Here is a 24,624-nt window from a genome sequence, read left to right on the forward strand (position 1 = left end):
CGTGAATTTGTGTGGCCCCTTCTGGTTGGGAATCTTCCTAGTGCTGGAAATGAAACCAGAGATATGAGAAAACATAATATACTTTTCAATCGCATTTATGGCCGTCCCGCTTCACTTGAACATGAGCTCTATGAGAGGAGGGATTTTTGTTTTCTTCACAACTCTATCCCTGGTGCTTGGAGATACTCAGTAAATACTAGTTGAATGAATAAATACAAATTAGAAAGCTGATAGGCATGTTTTCTCTTTTTTTATTTTGATTCCCATACACATGCTGACTGCTTCTTGCAGGCCAGGCCCAAGACCCACACCATCTCCATTTCACACACCCTCTCTGCCAACTGCTAGAGAAAAGTCTGCTTCCTGTGGACCTGGTGAGGCCAACTCTTATTTCAGGGTGGTGTCTGAGGCCTACATTCCAAGGCCCAGGCCAGAATTGAATCCAGTCAGAGAGACCAACAACACCAAGTGTTGATGAGGATGTGGAGCAACTGGAACCCTCTGCTGCTAGTAGGGGGCAAATGGGCTTAACTACCACAGAGAACTGCTGGGCAGCATCTGCTAATGCCTTGTCTACATTTATCCTATGGCCCAGCAGTTCTACTCCTAATCATTTAAACAGAAAAGAATGCTGATGTTGACCAGGAGGCACCTGTGGAAATAACTGTAGCTGTCTTACTCATTATAGCCTCAGACTGGAAACAACTTAAATGTCCATCAACAGTACAATGGATTAACAGCTGTGGAGGGTTCTCAAAATAGAACACCCTGCCACAATGAGAAACTAACTACAGAGACCCTCAGGACAGGAGGAATCTCATAGACATAATGTTGAGCAACGAAGTCTGGACAAAAAGATACACACAGTGTGATTCTGTTTATATAAAGTTCAAAAAAATAAAAAAACAAAAAATTTAACGTTACAGAATTCAGAACACCAGTTACCCTTGGAGGCAGGCCCTTCCGGAGGGGCCCAAGGGAGCCTTCGGGTGCTTGATGTTCTCTATCTTGATCTGGGTGGTATACATGCACACGTGTGAGAGAGAGTTATGTAAAGTCTCATTGAGCTGCACACTGAAGATACAACACTGGGCACTGTACTGGATATAGCTTAGACCTCAACTGAAAAATGAAAGCAGAAGTCCCAAGGGTACCGCAAATGACTGACTGCCCCGGCTTTTGAACTGCATGTCCGACCCCATGTCTAAAGACTTATTGATTTTCCTAACTGCTGATTCCTTGACCTTTGGAGGGGAAATTGATGTGCAGAAATAGCTCGGCCTGACAGTGAACACATGGGTGCTTCCACAAAGCACACCCTGGAAGAACTCAGTCTCTGTGGCATTATTCTCCTAACTTGAGGAGGGTGGGGCAGGCTTTGTTTTCCCAAATCAGGTTTGCATCTGAATTATGTTCTTTTCTTGGAGTTTTGACTCGTGATAATCAGCTTGTGAGACAGCAAGACTGCCTGAGTGAGATGTTGCATTGTTTTTGACTGGAATAAAGGAAACAATCACCGCGTCCATTATGCTTTTGAATATTTTGTTTTCATATCTTGGAGCTGCTCATCGTTGCGTGGATTTCTCCCTAATTGAATTGAAATATGTAAAGTGTCTTGTAACAGCCTCACGCTGCTGGTTAATCTGGGCCTCAAGACCCTCACCTGGACCCTTTCCCTGGGCTGTGCTGAGAGCTGGGCTGTGACCCCATTATGTGACTCAGGAACAGTCCTCTCTGTACAGGTGGGGGAAGGGCTGTCCACCCTCTATACTCTCAGTAGGCCTCTTGGTCCTGCTGGTTGTCCAGAACATGTCCATTTCTAAAGCCAGGATTGGGTGGGTCAGCTGTGCAAAAGCACGTGGCTGAGGGTGAGGAGGAGGCCTTCCCCAGGGGTAGATGGGAAACACTCCTGTGAGCTCCTTGACTCTCACACACTACCACAGTCACAATACCTCTGATATTCCAATCGGTAGGGTTTTCCCCACACCCAGCAATTCTCTGCGGCACCAGCCAGGTATCCTATGATTCAATTCCACTCTGACATTAATGGGATGTAGCACAGACCCCACAGGTTAAGGGCTCAGACCCACAAGACTGCCCCCACTTCAGATGCCAATCACAAGATGTCATATGTATTTCCAACCAATCAGCTGTAAGTCAGTGTTCCCATGAGCCCCTCTTTAGGGTCAACTATTTGTTAAAACAGCTAATCGTACCCAGGGAAATACTTTGGTTTACTCTTTTATTCTAAGGGATTTAATAAAAGATACAGATTAACACCAGATTAAGAGATGAGTAGGGCAGGTAAGTGGGAAGGGGCACAGAGATTCCATGCCCTGTCAGGGACACAACCCTCCCAGCACTTCCATATGTTCACCAGCCTGGAAGGTCTCTGAACCCTTACTTTAGGATTTTTATGTAGCCTTCCTCATGATGATCATTAATTCAATCTCTAGACCCTCTCCCTTTCCTGGTAGGACTGGAAGTTCCACACTTGGTTTTTGTAGTGGCCAGTAAGCATTGCCCCATTAGGACAAAAGACGTTCCTGTCACCCAGAAAATTCCCAAGGATTTGGGAGCACTATGACAGTAATTTAAGACAGAGACCAAAATATACTTTTTGTATTATTTCACACCAGGGAATACCAGGGTGTGACCATGTCAAGGTGGAGCAGGTCCACAGCTGAAGCACAGGTGCCCACCACCCTGTGAAGGCTCCCAGCAGCACAGGACAGGGCATTGTGAGCAAGCTGGTGTTTCCAGGTGGGGCTACGGCATGAGTTTAGAGCAGAGGGAGCCTGGGAGCCTGGGCCTGTCCTGGGGGTGCTGACCTGCATGCCCAGACCCTCCTAGGGCGGGCCCTCCTGCACAACTCTGTCTCTGCTGTGGCCCCCCCAGGCCAGCTAGCTCCCTCTCACTGAGCGCCTCTGCTCAGCTCTTGCTGTCTCTGGACCACCTCCAGCTCAGGCCTTGCGGAAAGAGACCTGGCTTGGCTCAGGGCTGAAAATGTTTCTTTACTTCCTGGTGTGGGAGTGGAGACCCCAGGAGACTTGGTTGGTATACAAAGGAAGACATGTTGTCATTTTAAGTATGTTGGTAATTTGAAAATAGTATAGTGTCTGTGTGTGTGCACATGCGCATGTACGCACACACTTATTTGTTCCAGAACCCTGGAACCCTGAGTTTTCACAGCCCAGGATTACTGTGGGTAGTTAGAAGGTCAGACTAAGCATGATTGTGCTGAGAAAGAATGGCAGCATGGTCACCAGCCCTAGGCAGCAACTCCCTCCCTCCCGACATAGGAGCCACAATGAGCAGGAACCATTCTCCGGAAAGCCTGCTCTTCGGGGTCAGAATGTCTGGCAGGATCCCTAAGCTAACGCTGTAAGTGTTGAAATTTCCCCTTGTTTTTGCCCAGAAATGTCTGGCTCAGTCTGCCCCCCACCCCGCTGTTCTCCCCGTCTGCCAGCCTGCTTTTCTGTTTTCACCATTGGAACATTCCATTTAGAGCTGGGCCCTGTGGTGGTGAGGAGAGACAGCAGAGCAGGAGGCACTCAGGACAGCACCCTGACCCTGGCTCTTCCTCTGGCACTGGTGAGTGTCAGGGGTGTGCTTGCCCCGGGGCCTCAAGTTCCTAGCCCAAGAAGTGAAGGAGATGGGGAGGAACCCCGGGGAGCTCACTCGGGGTTCTGCTCTCCTTTCCTAGTGTGATCTCCTTGTCCTCACAATCTATCCTCTCTGTCAGGCTGCTCCAAAACCTGTGTGAGGCTTCACGATGGAGAGTCCAAGAAGGGAAGTAGGAGGCAGGCTGGGAGGGGCTGTACGTGTGTGTGTGTGTGTGTGTGCATGTTTACATAGATGGGGCCACTCTCCAATGGGGTAAGGGCCCCACCTAACAGGGTCTGGCCCATGTCTGCCTCTTGGCCTTGCTTGAGCTACTCCCTGGGGGTCCCAAGTAAGCTCCTTGGGTGCCTCAGTGCACCACAGACTCCCTTAGTTTGGGCCTAGATTTTCTAGGAGTGTGGGGGACAGACAAGGAGGGTCAGGGGACACCCAGTGTCTGGTTTGAAGGGCTGGTGCAGGTGCCAACAGAGGCAGGAAAAGCAAATCAGATGAAGTCCATGGGGTCAGTTCTGGACACAGGGGCTTTGAGGTCCCTGTGACCCCAGCATTTTTCCAACATCCTCCAGGAGCTAGGGGTGTCACAAGGCCACCTTCAAAGAGAAGCATGTATGAAATGGCTGGTGGGGCAGGGTCCTGGGACGAGAGTTCTGGGAGCTGCAGATGAATGATGAATGAGCTGCTACCTGCTCTGGAATGGCTCAGAAGACAGCTTCAGTGGGCACAGGCCCACTCAGGCACTTCATGGAAGACGGAGGATGGGGGAGCCAGAGCAGGGGTTGCAGGTGTTCCGGGAGCCATGCCTCCCTGGGACAACCAAGGAAGGCTGCAAAATGGAAGTGGCAGCTGCACTTGTGTCCATAGGAGGGGCCAAAGTTCATGGGCAGAGGCTGAATGTTGGGCACAGAGTCAGAAAGTAGCCCAGAGAAGCTGAATCTGGTACTTCTGGGCTTAGAGAGGCAGATCCCCATTCCATGCTCTGCCCTTTGGGCACAGCTCCCACTGAGTCTGCTCAGGCTGAGGCAGAGCACACATGTGGAGGGTGTGGGCCCCCTTCATAGATGGGAGCCTGGGCACAGAGAGAGGCAGGGAGGCAGCAGGCAAGCACTGAGGGGAGGCTGCCAGCAGCTGACAGCCTGCTGGCGACAGGTGTGAAAAGCCCCAGACTGAGAGGCAGCTTCTCTCCTGCCCACAGGCCCCTGGAGGATCACTTCCTGCAGCCAAGGTCAGAGGCAGGCCAGCGGAAGTGGCTGCCGTGGTCTGTGGGTCCTGAAGTCCCCTGGGTCCTGGCTGAGAACAGGTCAGCTCTGCAGTCACTCTCAGCCTGCCTGGTGGCTGAGCCCAGGAGTGGCCCTGACTTCCCCTGCAGCCTCTTTTTGGCTGAATGTCAGAGAACAGGCTGGGGCATGGGAGAGGCCAGGCCAGCAAAAATCCTTTAATGCCAACCTGGATGACATCCAACTCAAGTCTGATGTCATCTCTCCAGAAAGCTCTGCCTTGGTGGGGTGGGTGGGCACTTCCTGCCTTGCCTGAGAGGGCAGCAGTTAGTGTCTGGAGGGAGAGGATAAGGGTGAGGCTCGACTGCCATTTCATTATCAATCCCTCTGTCCCAGTGCCCTCAATCCCAATTCTTACTTGATTCATTTGTTCAGTCAACAAATGTACCAGGGATAGGAGGGGGTGATTAACAAAAGAAACCAGAGTCCCAGTCCTTGTGGAGACTATCATCCTCTCTATAAAGCCCTACTCTCCTCTGAGGCTCAACTAAACACCACCTCCTCCAGGAAGCCCTCCCTAATTACATAGCTGTTCTGGGAGTTCCATCCACTCAGGCCATATCTCCTTCAGCTTTAGGATGGTCTTGCGTGACCAGGCTCTGCTTGCCTGGGACCAGTGCACAGATGCATCTCAGTATCAACTACCTCCACCCCTAGCACTAACACTGCTTCCCATCCTCCACCCCTCCAATACACAGCATCACTATCAAGGAGCAATAAGATTCCTCAGATCCTGTGAACCCATTGCCTGGCTCCCTGCCTATGTTAGACAAGTGCCCAGATGTTACCAACACCCATGCAGGTGTGCCCTATTTAAGAAAACTCAGCATCTAAAAATCCCAATAGCCAAAACTCATAGGTGGGGCCACTGGCTTGCCCCCTGTAGAAGCCTCCCTTAGGATCTGAGTCCTGGGGAACATGCCACTCCTGCCCAAGGTGTGACAAACTCTAAAGGGAGGCCTGCCTATCAGTCAGTCCCAAAATGCCTCAAGGTCACCACTGTGACTTCACTTTCCACCTGGAGCAACTTGTCTTGGGCTGGTTCCAGCAAGGGTGTTTCAGGAAATACTAAGGAGGTGGAGGACTCCAATGCCCCTCAAATGCATGAGGCTGGTCCTTAGACCCTTTGGCCATCGGCATGTCCCAGAAGGAAGGGCAAGGCAGGCACCTCCGGGAGACCAAAGCCTCTAAGAAGGCTCAGCCTTGGGAAGAGACACAGAGTGCATGCACAGCTGGAAGGACAGATTCCCGGACAGTGATGGGAGCATGGGCTGCAGGATAACTGGTTCGCGTGTCCTTGCCAGGCCTTGCAAACAAAGCCCCAGGCAGTAGTGTGAGTGCCTGGAAGCAGGTCCAGTAGACCTAACCCTGAAGCCAGACCCCAGGCTTCATTCTGGGAAAAGGGAACATCCACAGAGAGCAGAGGCATTGATTCAGCCTGAGAACTCCTGACTTCCTCCAGGTGCAGGGGCAACACAGTAGCTGAGGGCAAGGGGCAGATCTGCGGTCTTGGCTAAGGGCAACTCCAGAGCCTTGACTGACAGCCCTGCTGGGTAAGCTAACTGCAGTACCATGAGCCTGGCTGGGCAGCAAGCCCCTTCTCCGAGCAGCCTAGCAAGGTGGGTGGAGGCAGGGCCTGGCCTGACCCTTGACCCAAGAAGCCAGGCTGAAGAGGTTGTTTGAAGGGAACAAATCTGTAAGGAGTCAGAGATGGGGGACTTCCCAGGCCCATATCTTCCATTTCTGGGGGTCCAGATTCCTCTCAGCACATCCCCTCTAGGCTTCAGTGGCCAGGGGCACTGATCCTTGACCTCAGGCCAAATGTTCAGCCCATGGCATTTCGCTGGCTTCCCAGCACACCAGCTGCCATCATCCTAAACATCTTGGAGAACAGGGGAGGGGCCGGCCCTTTAGGAGGAGGTGAAGACCTCCAGGGCTTGCAGTCCTCCACCCATGGCCACAGGCAGATGTGGCCTTAACGAGCTCCATTCTTCTCTCCAGGACCCCAGGGTTGGGGGTGGCTGCACTGCCACTGTCCCCACCTCAGCTGTCTGCACCCAGCTATCAGGGAAAGCTCTGGAGAGAAAAGTACAGAAGGCTCCAGGAGCTCCAGTGGCTCCAGGCACATCTGAGCTGCCCCACCACCTCCCTGGCCTCAGCAGAGCCAAACGGCTCCAGAACAGAACACTCAGTGCCTCTCCTCCTCAGGGCCTTTGCTAATAGGCAGCACTCATTCTTTCTCACAACTGGGGGAAGCTCACCTCTGTGAGTGCTGCACTCTTTTAACCCCTGCCTCCCAAAGTCACGCTCAGTCCCTGTCCCCATCACAGCACACACCAGGGCCCACAAAGTCCACATAGTGTCTGTCTCCCCAACTAAGGTTGTATGCCCCTGAGTCAGGACCTGTGTATCTCACTCCCGGCTGTGTCCCCAGGACCCAGTAGGCAGGAATGTTCGCATGAATGAAGGCCCTCCAATGACTGTTGGCTACTTGGGCTCTTGGGTCCCTATGGGTAAGCAGAAGCTCTGTCCCAGTCCTGGGGAGCACAAAGGGAGCAGGCTAAGGACTAAGTCAGCAAACCTGCCTAAGCCAGCCTGACCTGCTGTCTAGGGTCCTTTGCTCTGTGCCCCTTTGGCAGAAACCTGCAGGGAAGGTTGACAGTGCCCAGTGCCAGCTGCAGCCAGTTTACTCTGCTGTCCACATGAATGCTGCCCTGGTGCTTCTGCTCCCACTTCACCAGGCAAGGGAGGTTCCAGGGCAGTGGGGCTGTGACCAGGAGGCCAGACGCTAGAGCTGGGCACTCCCTGCCCTGGCACCAGTCCTGGGGTAAAGGGATGGGGTTGCCTGGCCTGGGTTTCTGAGAAGGCACCTGATCTGTCTTCAGGAAGTTGCCCCTCACCCCATGACCTGTCTTGCCCTGAGCCCTCTGCCCAGGCAGAACCAGCTTGGGCCAGTTTGTGTGGCTCAGGGAGGCCAAAGGCTTGCTAAACAACAAGTCATTCCTGGAAGGACCTCTGACCCTCCCCACTCCCCACTACCTGTGTGGGAAAGCCCCAGGCGGCCCTGGGTGCCTCACACTCCAGCCCACCCCTCCCAACCTCTGCCCTCCTGCACAGGCGTTGCTGCCTGTCAACAGCAGGCTGGAGCCTTGCCAGCCCTGGGAGCTGCCCTGACTTGCTGAGTCAGTCGGCACTCCAGATGCTCAGGGTTCTGTTTGCATGGGGATGTTTGGGTGCTGGTCAGAGAAGTTAATTCCTCACCCAGGGACTGAAACCCCCATGGTGGGGTTTCAGGCACTAGGCCATGTGGGCAGGAGGAAGCTTTCCTGGCTCCAAAGTCACCACTTCTAACTGACTGAGCCCTCCTCTCTGCCGCAGTGGGCTCTGGTCAAGGCCAGCCAGGAAATGGGAAAAGACTGGTGCAGAAGCAGATGCAGGAGACTATCTTGAAGGACTGGACTCCGTGCCCTGGTATGCACCAGACATGAGGTTGGTGTTCAAGCTCCAGCCCAACACACACCCACTCTGAGCAAGGCCAGTCACTGGCACCATCTCTAGGGGCCAGTCAGGGCAGAAGGTCACACGGGAGAGCTTTAAACCTGGAAGGCCCAGGCAGAGCTGGTTAAGTGGCTCCTGTTTCTTTTATCTGCTATCCATCCATTGAGATACCTCACACCAAGTGTACAGGATATAGGAGCCAGGCTACAGTCACAGCACCCGGATGGACAGACTGTGTCCTCGGGAACCAGTCAAGGCATGGTGTGAACGTCTGACCCCACTGTGTGCCTGCATTCCCAGGCATGCCCAGCATGCTGGACAGTTGTTGACACTTGTCATCCAGCATGTTTTCAGCCCTTGACCAAACTGTGTCTGGAGCAAGAACACACCTGGACTTTGCAACCACACAAGTCAATAAACTTTCTTTTTATTATTAAGTCAGTCTGGGTATGGTTTCTGTCATTTGCAGTAAATGTTTTCAGTCCTAAGAGAAAACACTGCTTTCCTAGCCACAGGAAGAAATGAAGACAGGACTGAAAGGCATCAGATGAGGTGAGAAAGGGCCAGAGAACTTGGCAGGTGCCCTAGGCCATGAGGAACTCAGGCTGCAGTCCCTGGAGCTCATGGGCACCCACAGCATGGCAGGCTCTGGATGAGCCCACATGCTGGGCCTGATAATGCCCAGCAGACCAGGTATGTAGGCATCAGCAAGGTAGACAGCCGGCCTTGTTTTCCTGGAGGCCTCCTAGGACTCCCAGTCTTCCCTGGGGGTGTGATTACCTGGGGGCCAGGTGCTGGGGTTCAAGGTCTCAGAGAAGTGGGCACCTTACTTCAGAACTATCTTCCCTCTGGTCCCTAAAGGTGCTGGGGTTGTCTGACTCAAGAGGTCATCTGGAGTTACAGCTCATAGGGCTGAGAAACAGGCATTTGGTCCCAAGAGGCTTAAGTGTTTTGGGTTTGATAAATGGGAAGATAATTACCTGAAGTTTAAATTGAAGGATGACAATGTCCAGAAAATAGACACTGGGGATCCAGAGAGAAAGAGACATTCCCAGTGCACCCACCACCCATGGAGGAAGATCCTCAGGGGGTGCTAGGCAGCTTCGGAAACTCTGCCCTATTAGAGGCCTGGGCAATGGAGACTGCTTGTTTGAAGAAATGACTCTGGAAGCCTCCCTCACATCTGCAGACCTGGGGTCAGCTGTGGAAGGATGACCAGGTGACCCCTGAGGAATAGAATTCCACGCGGCTGGGCCAGTCGCTGTCCCCGCTGCCCTCCTTGTCCTCGTCTGAGTCATCGTCATCTCCACTGGAGGCCCCAAACCCTGCGCCGGCCAGGTGGGCTGGCTGCCCTGGGGACCCCTCACCCCGCTCCTCCTCCTCCTCCTTCCGTTTCTGGGCGGCCAGATCCCGGTAGCACAGGCTGCACACGCGCAGCGGCTTGGGCGAGAGCCGTGGCAGGAGGAAGCGCTCACGGGAGCACTCTGCACAAACCACGAAGCCGCATTTGCGGCAGTGGTGGCGCCGGGTGATGGCCGAGAAGCGTGTCTGCGTGCAGCGCATGCAAATGTCCGTGGCTTTGTCGGGGATCCAGGGCGCCGCGTGCTCAGTGCTGGGCTGGCGACCCGTGGCCCGCAACTGCCGCCGCACACACTCCTCGATGTGACTGATCCACTCCTGGCGCTCCGTAGTGGAAGCGGCCGACACCACGAATGACTTCTTGGCTGTCTTGATCATCCAGCGGTTCTTGGCCCACAGGGTCTCGGGCAACGGCTCCAGGGTCACCTCCTCCAGGGGAATGATGTGCTGGCTGCGGTACTTGCGCTTGTTGAGTACGATGCTGCCATACACCAGGATGTCGTTGAAGAGGAAGAAGATGCGAGCTTTAGCCTTCTTGCGGCACTCTTTGGTCAGCACACCCTCGCCCAGTAGCACCCGGCCTGGCAGGGCGAGTGGCTGCCCTGAGGCCCCGAAGCAGCTCTCCACTGCGGCAATGCGCTGGCTGTTGATCTCCGTGTTGGCCAGGAAGTCCACCATCTTCACTGGCTGCTCGACTGTGGGAGGAGTGGCAGACAAGGCATCAGCGTGCCTGGGCATGCCCAGGGGGTGGGACCTCACTACCCACCCCCCAACTAACTAACCCACCGATCCAGGCAGCCCGCTATTACTACCCTGCTGTGATTCGGTAAGCTCAGACAGCCATCCAACCAAAGAAACTTGCTGCCCCAGAAGGCTACTCTTAGTCAAGGAATTGCAGCGAGGTGGAGCAGGATTCCCCTGGAAGGGCGTGTGGAGGCCAGTGGGGGATGGAAAGGCAGTAGAAAAGAAGTGTGACTGAGCAGGCTGCTACTGGGCACACCAGGGAGCCTCGGAAGACAGAGTAGAACACACCTCAATGTTGTCCACCGATAGGACAGAGATACTGAGCCCCAACTCCCATCAGGGGCTAGTAGGAACATTACCTACTCTGCACTGGGGCCTGCCACAGGTGGAAAGGTGCAGGTCCATGTATCGGGACAGTGAGTGCCAGGTCATAGTGTGTCTGCAATCCTAACCCATCATGGACTCCCCCATCTACCAAGCCAAACCATCACAGACCCCCGCAAGCTGTAAGCCCAGCGGTCACCACCACCATTATCACAGGTACATGTGTTGAGCACTTCCTCCACACTGAGCACAACTATGTCACGGAGTCCTCGCACCAACTCTAGTAGTTAGAATTCCCCCTGACAGGAGGGAAACTGAGGCTCTGCTAGCAAGTAGGTGGCCCTAAACTTGCACCCCTGGGGACCATGCTGTACAATGCCTTCCTCCAAGGATGGTAAGGCCCAATCCCCCTGTGCCAAGCAACTACACGTTGGTGCCCCCAGATCTCATCTAGGCCCCCCTCTGCTCTGTCCACACACGCTCTCTTTTACCCACCAGGCTCATGGCTTTGAAGAACATCCAAACTGCCAATGCCCCAGGTCAAGACTCCCGTCCTGGCTTGTCCACTGAGCTGGACATCCACCTGCCACATGATCTCCCACCTGCTTATCTAAGAAGGAAATGAAACCCAACATGCCCAACACAAACCCGGCTCTTCCTTCCAGCTCTTCTTTTCTGTAATGGAACCACCAATAGTTGTACAAGCCCTAAATTTAGCACTCATCCTTGAACTCCTCTTTTCCGTACCTTCAACATTCAACTCACGAGCAGGTTCCATTGTTTTTATTTCTCACACTTAGCCCAAATCTGCCCACTTCTCATAGAATAACTACATCATTGAAATCAACAGCAAGGTGCTACTACATCTTGCCTGAAACAGGCTGTTTTGCGCGGGCTGCTTCCTGTGACCAGGATATCAGTTCTCATCTTCTTTAAGAAAAGGGCTTTCTGACAACCCCAGCACTGGCTGCTTCCCACCCTGCTCCACCATCAGGACAAGGTTGGCAAAAACTATGGCCTAAAGGTCAAATCTGGCCTACAGCCTGTTTATGAAAATAAAGTTTTATTGGAACACTGCCATGCTCATTCATTTATAATTGTCTGTGGCTGCTTTCATGCTGCAATGACAGAACTGAAAAGCAGTAGCAGAGACCACAAGGCCACAAAGGCTTAAATATTTACTATCCGGCCCTGCACAGAAAAAGTTTAACGACTTCTTCTCTAGCACATTTACTTATATTTTGTTATAGCACATTACACTATTTTGTTTTTTCCTCACAAGACTTATCAGAACCTGATATTTCCTTGTCTATCCATTGTTTGCTTGCATATGTTCTCATTTCCTCATTCAATTCTAAACTCCATTAGAGCAGGAACCTTTTCTTGTTCAGTGCTGTATCCCCAATGCTTGGCAGTGCCAAGATTACAGTAGGTACTTCATAAGTGGCTAGTGAATGAATGAACCTTTCCAAAGTTCCCAAGGGCCCACCATACATGACTCAGCTCTTACCTTTGAAGAGGAAGCAGGTGAGAGCTGACCCCATGGCCACCACCACCACATGCACACACATGTACAGGCACACATGGCATGTCCTGGCCCAGCTGACCACACAAATGGTATTTCTGGGTCACCACACTACAGTTCCATAAGTCAAGCCACTTGTGGGAAACCAGAGTGGGGCCTAGCATAGGGGATGGGTGCATTGCACAAGAGGGGCGGTTGGCCCCGAGCCACATGCCACTTGCCCCTTTCAGACTACAGGGTACCCTGAGAAGTGCTGCCCACATCACCTCATGTAAGAAATATTATTTTTAGATTGCTGATCTTGGCTGAATATTGCAAACTAGCTGATAATTGGTGACAGCCCTGGGTCATTCTGCTAGGGCCCATCACTGGGTCCCTGCTGTGGATAATCTGGCAACATTCCAGAGGCTACGCCCAGGACCCCTGGGCTGAGTGCTGGCCCTGGGATGGGCTGGATGAGTCTCCACTGCCACAGAGCATAGCAGAGCAGGAGACACACCAAGAGCAGGGATGTGAGTACCTGCAACAGAGGCAACAGAGATGCCAAAGGGTGGGGGAAGGGCAAAATGACTGTCCGCCCACACAGTGGAATATGAAACAAGTGGGTCCACTCACAATGGAGTATGATTCACAATGTCATGGGTCAACATGAAGTGACAACAGACATCAAAAGCTGAGTGGGAAAGGCAGCCTGCAGAACAGTGTGTGACACATGGTGTATGTAGTGTTCAAGAACTATATGAATAAAAATGGATGTGATGGAACCTCACACCCATAAGGATGGCTACTATCAAAAACACAAAACAGTAAATTACAAGTGTTGGTGAGGACGTGGAGAAGTTGGAACCCTTGAGCACTGTTGGTAGGAATGTGAATTGCAGCTGATATGGAAAACAGTAAAACAATTAAATACAACTGAACAATCCTACTTTTGGGTATACAGACAAAACAATTGAGAGAAAGGCCTCAGAGTGGTATCTGCACACCTATATTCAGAGCAGCATCATTTACAACAGCCAAGAGGTGGAAGCAACCCAACTGTCCACTGATGGATGAATGGATAAATGAAACCTGATATATACATAAAATGGAATATTATTCAGCCTTAAAAGGAAATTCTGACACATGTTACAATATGGATGAACCTTGAGGGCATTATGTGAAGTGAAACAAGTCAGTTACAGAAAGGCAAATACCATTTGACTCCTCTAATTAATATGAGTATTAAAAGCAGTCAAATTCAGTGACAGAAAGTGAAAGGTGGTTGCCAGGGTCTGAGGGTAGGGAGCAGGAGCAGGAGAGTTGTTATTTAATGGGTACAGTTTCAGTTTTGCAAGGTGAAAATAATTCTGGATTTGTTTCACAACAATGGGAATATACTGATACTACTGAATGGCATACTTAAAAATGGTTAAGACAGTAAAAACATTTTTTAAAAAAGGATGGACACAAACCAAAGTCAGTAGAAAGTGTTCCAGGGGAGGACACCTGGGTATAACTAGGAATGGGAGAGGAGGGGTCAAATAGGACTTCACCTTTATTTATAATATTTTATTTCTTTTAATTAAAAAAGACATCACCAAATGTGATAAAATCCTATCCCAATCAATTGCAGGAAATGGGAACATAAGATTCTTTTTCTTTCTTTTTTTCTAAATTTAAGATCCTAAAAAGAAAAGAATTACAGGACAGTGTGCAGGCCAAGAGCTCTGAGTGGTACTGGCTGAGGTGGCCGCCCAGCAAGCCTCTCAGTGGGTGACCCGGCTGGGCCTCCCCTGATTCAGCAGTACCGGGCCAGGGGCCGCAGGAGGTGCCAGGAAACCCGAGGAAGGAACACCACGCATTCCCTCCAGCACCCCTGCCTGTCAGCCCACCTGGCAGACTGGATGAAAACCCAATCTTGCTGCCACAGACTTAACACATTTGGCAGCTGAACTCTTGCGCTGAGACAGAAGAAAGCAAATGGCCTCACCCAGCCCTTTGGGGTTCTGCGAGCTCTGGAGGCCAGCTTGCTCAGTTCCACCTCTGGCTAGGTGCTACCCAGGTGGGCGGCAAGGAGGAAATGGGGAACAGCACTCAGAGAGGGGAGAGCTTCCGGCGGGGAGCTACAACACTGTCTCCCCATCCCTCATGGGGGCACCAAATAGGACTCCCATGCTGCCCTATCCCAAATCCGTGATTGAGATCTCCTCCAGCCCCTGCTGGCCCCTGGCCAGCTGCTGTGGCAAAAGGAGGCCTAGGAAAGGTGGGGGAGACACGCGGTGATGGAAGGGGTCTGGGCTCTGAGCTGACCCCACACACTGACTGGGGCATCCAGAAGGTTCTCATGCCACTCTTTTCCATGAGTCTGCAGCAGGTCCCAGGTTCAGTGAGGGACCAGGCAGACATCCTTCCAACTTCTTCCCCACATCCACCCACCCTCCTCACAGATATAACTTCACACCTTAGTGTGACAATACCTAGAGGTTTGTCTTGGTAAATACGGCCCTGCAGCAGATGGGTAATCCTCTTTTTAATTGTTCTCACAAGAGAAATGAACCTCCTGCCCTTCTGACAGGGGAGGAGAGAGCTGAGCCCGACCCCATTCATCTTTGGGCTGGCCAGTCTCAGGACAGCCTCCGGCCATGGGATGACCCAAGCATGGTACCAGGGTGCTGACAGAGGAAGGACACTCACAAAGGGTCAGCATCTAGGAGCAGGGAAGTGAACAGACCTGCTTTTTCTTGGAGGGTTCGGACGGGCAGCCTGCCCTGCTGAACACCAGTGATCCCACCACCTGAGCTGGGCTGAAGGTGCTGTGGGTGAGCACTGGGGCCTGGAGAGCCATGCCCTGAGGCTAGGTGGCCAGGGTTCTGCGCAGGACAGCCAAGGAGTCACACGTGACTTACACCAGGGCCATGTACACATGTGATATATACCAAGTCTGATCCATTGGTGGCTTTTCAAAATGCAGTTTATTGAAACACAGCCACCTGCAACAGAGAATGGCTTACAAAGTCTAAAATACATTTGGCTCTACAGAAAAAGTTTGTTAACCCCCTGATCTGTCAACTGCATAATGTCCCTACTCAAGGGATGCACCTTACCCAGGGCTGTGTCCTGACAGAACTCTCCTCTCTGCTCCTCCACTGGACACAGCCTTCAGGATTTGAGAAAAATATCTGGCCCTCCAAGTTGGGAACCTTGGGAAGCCAGAGCTGGGAGGGGCACGCAGGTTCATTCTCCCCTTAGTTACAGGTGGGGACATTTCTTACCGGAGAGGGAGGTACCTGGCCAAGGTGACAGAGAAAAAGTCAGGATGTTGGCCTACTGGACTATCTCTTGGCTTCTCCTGGGTGTGGTGAGGCTGATTTATCACCTGCTCCTCCTTTCTTTCAGCCCCAACCAGGCCCACCCTTATTCCATGTCCTACCATGTGCCAGCCACAGTTCTATTGTGCTAGTCTATTGTGCAGACAGGGAGCCAGGGACCTTCAGTAACAGACTTCCTGGTGGGACAGCCAGACTAGAAAGTAAATCAACAAGGTAGTTTCTGATCATGAGTGCTAAGAAAAGGCTGTGCCATGAAGAAAAGGCTGATGTGCTGGGCAGGGTTGGGGTGAGGGTGGTGGATAGGCAAAGCCTGGTGAGAAAGTGACCTTGCACCAACCTGAGCACTGTGAGGAGCCAGCCATACAAAGGCCTGAAGGAAGAATGGTTTGAGCCTGGGTAACAGCTCAAGGAAAGGCCTGACCACTAGAGGCTGCAGAAGAAGCAACGAAAGGTAAGAGGTAAAGTCAAACGGGCCAGCCTTGCAGGCCCATAGGCCACCATGAGGAAATGAGTTTTTCTCCAAGTGTACAGAGGGGAGTGCCATGAACCAAGTGTCCTCTCCTTCCAGAGGGGCTGCCCTTCAGCCTTGTCCAGCCCTGTGCTTACTGGAAGGCCCTCCTCCATGAAAAGAATAGCAATAAGGAAAAAAAACCAGAGGTGCCATTAACAGAGTTTCAACATTTCAGCAGGCTCAACTGTGAGCACATTACAAGTATTATCTCATTTAATCCTCACAAAGTCCCAGTGGGGAAGGTACCATATGGATCTGTAAAGTCACTGCCCAAGGTGCCAGATGTGTGCTAGGAAGCCCAGCTTCAAAATAACCACGGGCTGCTGACCAAAGACAGAATTAGAAATTCTTAAGTTCAGAGGGCAGGGACTTTCTCCAAATACCTCCACTCCCCATCCCTGGCGAGGTCATAGGGTGCCTTGGGATGGCCTGGGCAGGTCTATTAGCCTGGCTGGGTTGCCTCACCTCCCCATCTTGGCATTCCTGAGGACTGATGTGTGCAGGGATACAAGCCCAAGTAAGAGTCATCTCTCGGCTTGCAAAGACCCCAGTGGAAATTATGTGCCCAGGCACAACTCAGCACAATGTGGAATTATGTGCCAAGAATGATTACAGCAACGACCCTTCCCTTCTCCTTGGCTTCTGACCCTCTGGGTGGTGTGTTAACAGCTGTGTTCAAATTCCAGGTAGAATACTTCCCTTGGGCTATGGAGATCAAGTTTCAGAGTGTCTCTGCATCTCCATTTTCCCACCTGCAAAGGGGGCTGATGACACCTGTCCCTTGCATAGCTCTTCAGGTGTTTAGGGAAAGGGAGGGAGATTCCAGATGGAGAAGGAACAGCCATCTCTTTCCCTGGACCTGCCTCAGTTACTTTCTCTGTGAAATGACAGTGTAAGCCTGGCCCTGTTAGCTTTGACAACTCCCACCAAAAGTCACAAACTCAAAAGCTTCAAGGTCCAGGTGGTTCCTAAATGAGAGAGGCCAAGGAGTACCAAGGCCCTCTGGTAAGTGCTGTCACTTTCTCTCACCTCCCTGCAACCTGGGGCAGTTGTCCCAGACCACTTCTCCAGATCCTTGTTAGACGGGGACCCAGGAGCCCAGTCAGAGCTCCCCGAAATATCACTGGACAATGAGCACGCTGAGACCCCCTGCAGCCCCAGGATCAGGGCCACCCGTGTCTCCGTGTCCTCCTTAGCTCATGCGTCGCGCATTCTCCGGGAACCCCTCCTCGATTCCCGAAGCTCCCTTGCGTTTTCTCACCCCCCTCTCCCGGGAGTCCCTGCAGCTCCCCTCTGCCTCCAGCCCCGCCATCCAGCAACAAGCTATCTTCACCGCTGCTCAGCTCGCGGCCAAAGTCCGAGTATGTCTTGACTGTGCTACCGCTCCGCCCCAGTCCGGGAGCCACCTTGCCGCGGTGGCCCGGGGAGCTTGGAGGCGGCCGGCGGGTAGCACAACCTCTCCGCGCGTCCCAGCCGGGCCAGGGGCTCTTACCTTCTCCGCTGGCTCCGAGCGCCCCGCGCCCCGTCCGCAGCGGGCCAGCGAGCCTACACCGGACTCCGCGTTCGGCTCCGGTAGGCGGCCACCCCCGCCCGGCCCCCGCTGCCGCGTTCCAGCCCTTGCCAGACACACCCCCTGCAGTGGCTCTGCCAATCAGATCCCTGGGGTCGGGAGGGGGCGGGGCCAGGGCTTCCAGCCGGCAGAGCCAAAGTCCGCTAGCAATGTGCGCGGGCGGAGCGGCCGGAGTATGGGTCGCTATGCGCGCCAGCGGGGGGCCGGTAGGGTGGGGCTTCCTTCTTGCTGCACAGACTGGTTTTCCGCTCGGGACAGATTCCCCACCCCAAGTTTCCCTTTCTGCCCGCCGCGCCCGGCAAACCACACGCTGGCTGCTCACCCATCTGGAGACCGAGCCCTCGCTGAACTGGAGGACGCGCCCGAGGAAGGAGGAGGACGGCGATGGGGTTGTTGTGCCTTCTGCTGCCTGAGTCGGGCTCCCTGCTGCTAGCTGACAACAGTTATCTCCTCTCAGCAACGCAGAAACTAATAATCTTAATATGAAAAACCAGCAGTGTTACATATTTTAAGACTTTTTGAGGTGAAACTTTCAAACATACACTACAGGAAAGAGAGACTAATTTAGTGGACTCCACGTACTTATCACCCACATCTAACCTCACCAGCAAGTTATACCTCCACCCGCAAATCCTCCTGCACCTCCTCTGGCACAAATGAAATTCTAAGCCTCACCATTCTATGAGGTCTGTCTCAGCCTCCCTCTGGCCTCCTCCCCACGCTTCATCTCACACTGGCTGCTTCCTGCTCCTCAAACACCAGGGTGTTCTCACCACTCACTCGACCTGTGCACTTCCCTTGCCTGCAGATCTTCCCATGGCTGCATTTTGGCTTTCAGGTCTCAGCTCCACCTGTCGCCAGCTCAGAGGCTTCCCTGATCACTCAAATCAGTTCCCTGCTTCCACCCCATATTACCCTCAGCTCCCTCACCCTGTTTCATTATCCTGTAAAGCGTTTCTCCTATCCCAGAGTCATCTCCTTAGCTAACTTGTTTTCTCATTCCTGGCTTGTCACCCCACCTAGGCTGTGAGCCCCTGAGCTGGGCTGTACATTTCTGGTTCATTCCTTTATCGCCAGTGCTGAGAACTGAGTTCCTTGCTTAGCTGATCCACAGTAATGTCTGTTGCCCAAATGTAGTTCGTCTTGCCAAATAGAGCAGATCCTGGTGCTTTGAAGAGGGCCTAAGCTGAGGCAGTGCCTGGTGGGCCAGCGCCCAGGCGGGACACAGGGCAGGAAGAAGAGCTGGCCTAGAGGGCTAGTGTTAGGACCACCTGGGAGCGAGCAGGAAGACCTGCTTTCCCGAGTGGTGTGGGCAGAGGCTGAGTGGGGCCCAGTGCTGGGAATGTGCCTCTCCCAGCCCAAGGGGAGTGAGGCCAGGACGGTGCTGAGAGGGAAGGAGCAAGGGAGGAGAGAGGAGGAGAAGCCAAAAGGAAGAGGAGGGGTGGGGGTGATGGGCAAGACAGGCCACTCTAGCTGTGTGGCCTTGGAGTGCCCACATCCCCCCACCCCCCTCCACCACATCCCCACCTCCTCCACCTTCAGGGCTCTTACCCTAATCAGCAAGGGCAAACAGGGTTTACTGGTCATCCCACAGAAGCCACTGCCTCACAGAAGTATTTAAACATTTATAAAATGCAAAGCTAGCATTTAATATGAAGGATTTCACATAAAAATCAGGACTTTCAGCTTCTCTCAAATTAAAGGATTTGAAAATTCTAGTTCCCATCCCCACATGGAGCTGTCCTCTTAGATGGGATACATATTCTCCCCATTGACTTCAGTCCCCACCCCTCTCTGTGGTTTCCCTCTGGCCCCACTATATTCACTTATGTGCTTCCAGTTGAGTAAACATTTGGATTTATGAGTCCCAACGGTATATCCAGGTCTCTGCACCATACAGAGAAGGAGATAAGCCCCAACCATCCCTGAAACTGAGTTATAATCAGGGAGGTCAGTTGGGACATTGAGACACTGGGAAATGCCATCCCAAATGTAAACACTGCTTGTTGCAGGGAGTGGGAAGAAACTTTGAGCTGAGCCTTCAAGGCCATGTTCCATGACTGCCTCAGTGCTGGATCTCCCACCTCCCCAGCAAGAGGAGGCTTTTCAGGGAAGTTAGGCCCAATGTGGGGTGAGGTGGTCAGGGGCAGGGATCTGGAAATCCCTGTTAAGCCAGGTCTGTTTTGCCTTGCATGGAGCAGGTACCCAGGAAAGAGAAGCCTTTTCATGATTCTGGAAAACCAGAGGGAGGATGCACACCTCTTGGTCCTGGAATCAGGAGACCCCAACAAGCCTTGTCTCACTACTGGTCCTGGGCCCACTGGGGTTTCTGTCCTCTCACTTGTCCTTCCTTCCAGAGCTGATGTTCTGTATATCTGGGTGAGACTCTGGGAATTCCCTTGCAGGCAGCACAACTCTGGTCATCCAGCTGTCCACTGCTTCCCAACAGGGACCAGCTGTGGGTGGAGGAGACCAGGGTGGAGGGCTACACTCGTCCAAATAAGAGGAAAAACTTGTGACTCAGGGAAAGGCAGAAGTTGAGTCAGCCAAGCCACAGGCTGTGGAAAAAATGAGGTCTCCCTGAGGCTTTTTCTGTGCTTGGGTAGGAAGTTCTTTCTGAGGAAAACTGGCTTCCAGACAGCGGAAATCAGGCTCTTAGGAAAAGGCCAAGGCTCAGGATTTTCAGTTAGGGATTTTGCCATCAACTCTGTGTAAATGCCAGGAATTTTTATTGGATTTCTTAAGTTCCATCTAAGCCCTAAACGCTTCATATTCTTATCTCTCTCCAGGCTAGACCTATCCTCCCCAGCTTTGGGTGTAAGAAAATAAAGTGGACACCACAGCATTTAGGGGTGAGGTATCGAGACTAACACAAGTGTTTCAGCACTTATGTGAGAGGGAAAACAAATGGGGCAAAAGATGAACAACTGGGGACTCCATGTCAAGAATCAGTAAATTTCTGTAAAGGGTCAAATAGTAAATATTTTGGGCTTTTGCAGGCCAGGACCCAATGGCAACTACTCAGTGCTGCCCCTGCTGAGCAAAAGCAGTGCGCAGGCACATGGACAAACGTCACTTAGGGACACTGATATTTGACTGTCAGGTCATTCTCGTGTGTTCTGATACATTAATCTTTAAAAAAAAGTTTTTTTTCTATCATTTAAACATGTAAAAGCCATTCTTAGCTCATGGGTTGTACAAAAACAGGCTATGGGTCAGAACTTGTTGACCCCTGACTTAGAGCTGTTCATCATATGTACTTTTCTTGCAACTTTTCTTTTAAATTTAAAATGCTCAAAACAGAAAGCTGGGAAAACAAATGGGAAAAAACAGAAACAGAGTTTGCCCTGCTTACAATGGGCAGATCTTGAACCTGACTCCAAATCGGTTCATTTTCCATGGTTCTCTATGCTGCTTTCTTTATCAATAATATACCTGAGACTGACTCTCAGAGTGTTGGAAATGTGGGACTTTGGAAAAGATTTCTATTCAAATGGTTTTGAGATTAGTTTTAAAGGAGGACCCCCTGAGATGTTTGGATTGTTAAAGTATTGGTTTTGAAGCTGAGACTGCATCTATGCTCTGCTGAACCAAGAAACTGCAGAGGCTTCCTGTCCCCACTCCTGCCTTTCTGCAGTGTCAATATGTACTCTGTTCCGTGTGTGTGTTTGCCCCACGTTTGCCATTCCAAGTCTGCATCCTTTTTATCTTTGTGGGCATTGTTGTGCCTGTTTCCCATCATGGTTCTGACCAGGCCAAAGGGGAAAACAAGAAAAACAAAAGGAGAAAAACTGCCCTTTGAAAAAGCTTCAGGTGGATGAAATCAATGGTGAATCTAAATATAATCTTCAGAGTGGGTAAATACGTTAAAGCCAAGAGGCCTGTGACAGCACTGATTTTGACAAAGTTCCATTAGATCATTCGTTCATTCCACAAACAGTTGTTGGACACTGTGCCACTGCCTAGCACAGGATCAGAAATGAACAGGCACCATCTCTGCCCTTGTGGGACTCACCAAGCAGGGGGCAGAATGTGAACCCCTATTTATCCATGAGAAATGAGGCCAGGGGTCACTTCAGGTGAGAGGTTGAGTAACACATCTCCTAGCACTATTTGGCACTGAAAAGTCAGCCTTTGGGAATTGGCTGGTAAAGAACTCCTCACCTGCTGCCTTTAAGGCAAGAACAAGAATTTTCAGTCAACTAGAGAGAGAAAAGGCTCTAGCACTTGGTGACTGAGAAGGCCTGGGGACTCTTTCTGTCTAGGAGTGGGGCTGGAGCAGTGGGAAAGGTTTCAAAGGACAGAGATGAGTGATATTACATTTTGAATTCTTGCTGAGTTGCCCAAGATGCCCCACATTTTTGGCTATAATCCCTAAGCTTCATGAAACCCACATCCTTTGCTGGTGGGAACACATTATTACATCCAATCCCCATGGCAGCAAAGTGCAACATCTATCACATTGAAAAATGCACAGACCCTTCTGTCCAGCTAGTTCACTTCTAGAAATTTATTCTTAGATGTTATTGTATTTGTGTGAAATGACATATGTTCCCATTTATTCATTGCGGCTTTGCTTACAGTAGGGAAATAGTTGGGACCACCCAAATACCCAATGAAGGGGGCTGGTTAAATAAATGATGGCACATCCTTACAGTGAAATGGTTTAGTATAGTTAAAGGAGAGAAGGCAGATCTTTATGTCTTCATATGGAAGTATTTCTAAGATGTATTGAGTGAGAAAAGTAAGATATGAAAGTGGGTATATATAATGTGATTTCCTGTGTGCATGAATGATATTGCTGATGAAATTCATTTTTAAGAAACTGGTCACAGTGGTTGCCTCTAGAAGGGAAAATGGGTGACTTTGACCCATGGGAAGGAGACTCACATTTTATACTCTTGTAGTATTCATGCCCTTATCTGGTTCCCTTCCACACTGGATAGAATTAACCTGTGTAGCCATAGGATATTATGGAAATGACAGTGTATGACTTTCCAGGCTAAGTCATAAAAGACATGTGGCTTCTTCCTTGCTTTCTTGGATCAATTGCTGTGTGGGAAGACAGCTGCTTAGTCATAAAGATGGCCAAGCAGTCTTGTGGAGATGCCCATGTGGTACAAAACTGAGGCCTTCTGCCAACAGGCAGCACCACCTTGCCAGCCACATGAGGGAGACATCTTGGAAGAAGATCTTCCACCCCAGAGAGGCCCTGGCACTGTCCACTGTGGTCCAGGTAGACATCTTAACTGCAACCTCCTGAGAAACCTTGAGGCAGAACCACCTAGCTAAGCCATTCCCCATTTCCATAGAAACCATGTGATACAATAAATGTTTACTGTTTCAAGCCACTAAATTTTCAGATAATTTGTTATGCAGCAAACAATAATTAATACACCCTTTCATGCCTTTTGGACTTTGTACCTTTTGCATTTGTGCATGTCCAAATAATGATGGTGGTGGTGATGATTGTGATAGTAACAATCATAATAATAACCCAATATAAACCAGAGACCACGTGTGCAATAAACCAAGGGTATTACCATTGGGTAGATATGGGGTGGAGAGATGGAAACCCTTGCAGGGCCATGAGCCCTGGACTGAGAAGGGACTGCATGAGTACTCAGAGAAGGGAGGAACATGACTTCTAAGTGCATGTGGGGGCCACCTGTGCAGAGCATGAACAGCCCTCAGGTACAAGAGTTTCTAGTATGTTGCCTACAGGCCCACAGACCATTTTTGTTTAGGCAGCAGAGTGGATTTTAAAATCTGAACTTGATACCCACAAGAATTGCTGAAATTATAAATATTGACAATAACAAGTGTTAGAGAAGATATAGAGCAACTGCACTCTCATAAGTTACTGGAGGGTACATAAATTGGTACAATACTTTGGAAAACCATTTGGCAGTATCTATGAAAGCTCAACACATGCAATCCTGTACCCAAGAAATTCTACTCCTAAGTGTGTATCTAAGAGAAATGAGGACATGTCCAAACTGAAATAAACATGCAAGAATGTTACAAAAACATTATTCACAGAAGCAGCAGAAGACAAATTTTAAAAAGAGAAATAGAAAAGTAATTGAATCCAAGGAGTGAGTGGCTGGAACCTCTGATCTACAACCAGTCAGTCGGAGGCACAGATGACAAACTAGACTTGGCAGCTGGCATCTAAATTGGGGGAGCAGTCTTGTAGGACTGAGCTCTCAACCTGTGGGATCTGACACTATCTTCAGGTAGACAGCATCCAAGAATTGCTTGATGTGTGGGGAAAAACATTGGAATTGGGTGCAGAATATTAATGTATCACTCAATGTCTTGTTGCATGGTGACTGACAGTCTCAGGAGCTGATGTTTTGGATCTGTTCCTTTCATACCAAGGCCCTACTTCCTGCAGGCTGCTCTCAGCCAGTGCGTGAGCATGTAGATGTGCTAATATTGGTCCCTTCCTGTGAGATATGGACCTTGGACAGTGTTTGAGTCAGTTGAGGCTGCTATAATGAGTTATCATAGACTGGGGAGCTTAAAGAACACATATTTATTTCTGATAGTTCTGGAGGCTGGAAGGCTGGGATCAGGGGGCCAGCATGGTTGGGTTCCAGTGAGAGCCCTCGTCTGGGTTGCAGACAGCTGTCTTTTCCTTGTATCTTCACTTGTATTTCCTGTGGGGGAAAGAGAGCTAGCTGGTTCTTTGGCCTCTTCTTATAAGGGCACTAATCCCATTCATGAGGGCTCTATCCTCTTGACCTGTGTGCCTCCCAAAGGACAAACTACATATGAAATTTAGAGGAATACCCTCAGTTCATGACAGGCAGCCTTGGCTCAAGGATCCCCATTGGCCTGGGCCACACTTTTTTGGAGCTGCACTGCAGTTTGAGACT

General features: G+C 51.0%; 1 protein-coding gene and 1 long non-coding RNA gene across 2 annotated transcripts; one reads left to right on the top strand and one right to left on the bottom strand.

Annotated features, from left to right (window-relative positions):
- Positions 1-233: 233 nt before the first annotated feature.
- PLEKHF1 (pleckstrin homology and FYVE domain containing 1) lies at positions 234-17,764 on the bottom strand. The gene is made up of 2 exons (XM_017642572.3): positions 17,663-17,764; positions 234-10,450 (listed from the first exon to the last, which is right to left on the bottom strand). Exon 2 carries the CDS (start codon positions 10,431-10,433, stop codon positions 9,594-9,596), a length of 840 nt encoding a protein of 279 aa, XP_017498061.1. The 5' UTR covers positions 10,434-10,450; positions 17,663-17,764; the 3' UTR covers positions 234-9,593.
- On the top strand, positions 17,620-18,434 carry LOC140847174 (uncharacterized). The gene is made up of 2 exons (XR_012126869.1): positions 17,620-17,742; positions 17,999-18,434. It is a non-coding gene; the product is annotated as an uncharacterized lncRNA (long non-coding RNA).
- Positions 18,435-24,624: the final 6,190 nt, after the last annotated feature.

The sequence above is a fragment of the Manis javanica genome, chromosome 17, assembly GCF_040802235.1.
Source record: "Manis javanica isolate MJ-LG chromosome 17, MJ_LKY, whole genome shotgun sequence".
In the NCBI taxonomy this organism is placed as follows: domain Eukaryota; kingdom Metazoa; phylum Chordata; class Mammalia; order Pholidota; family Manidae; genus Manis; species Manis javanica.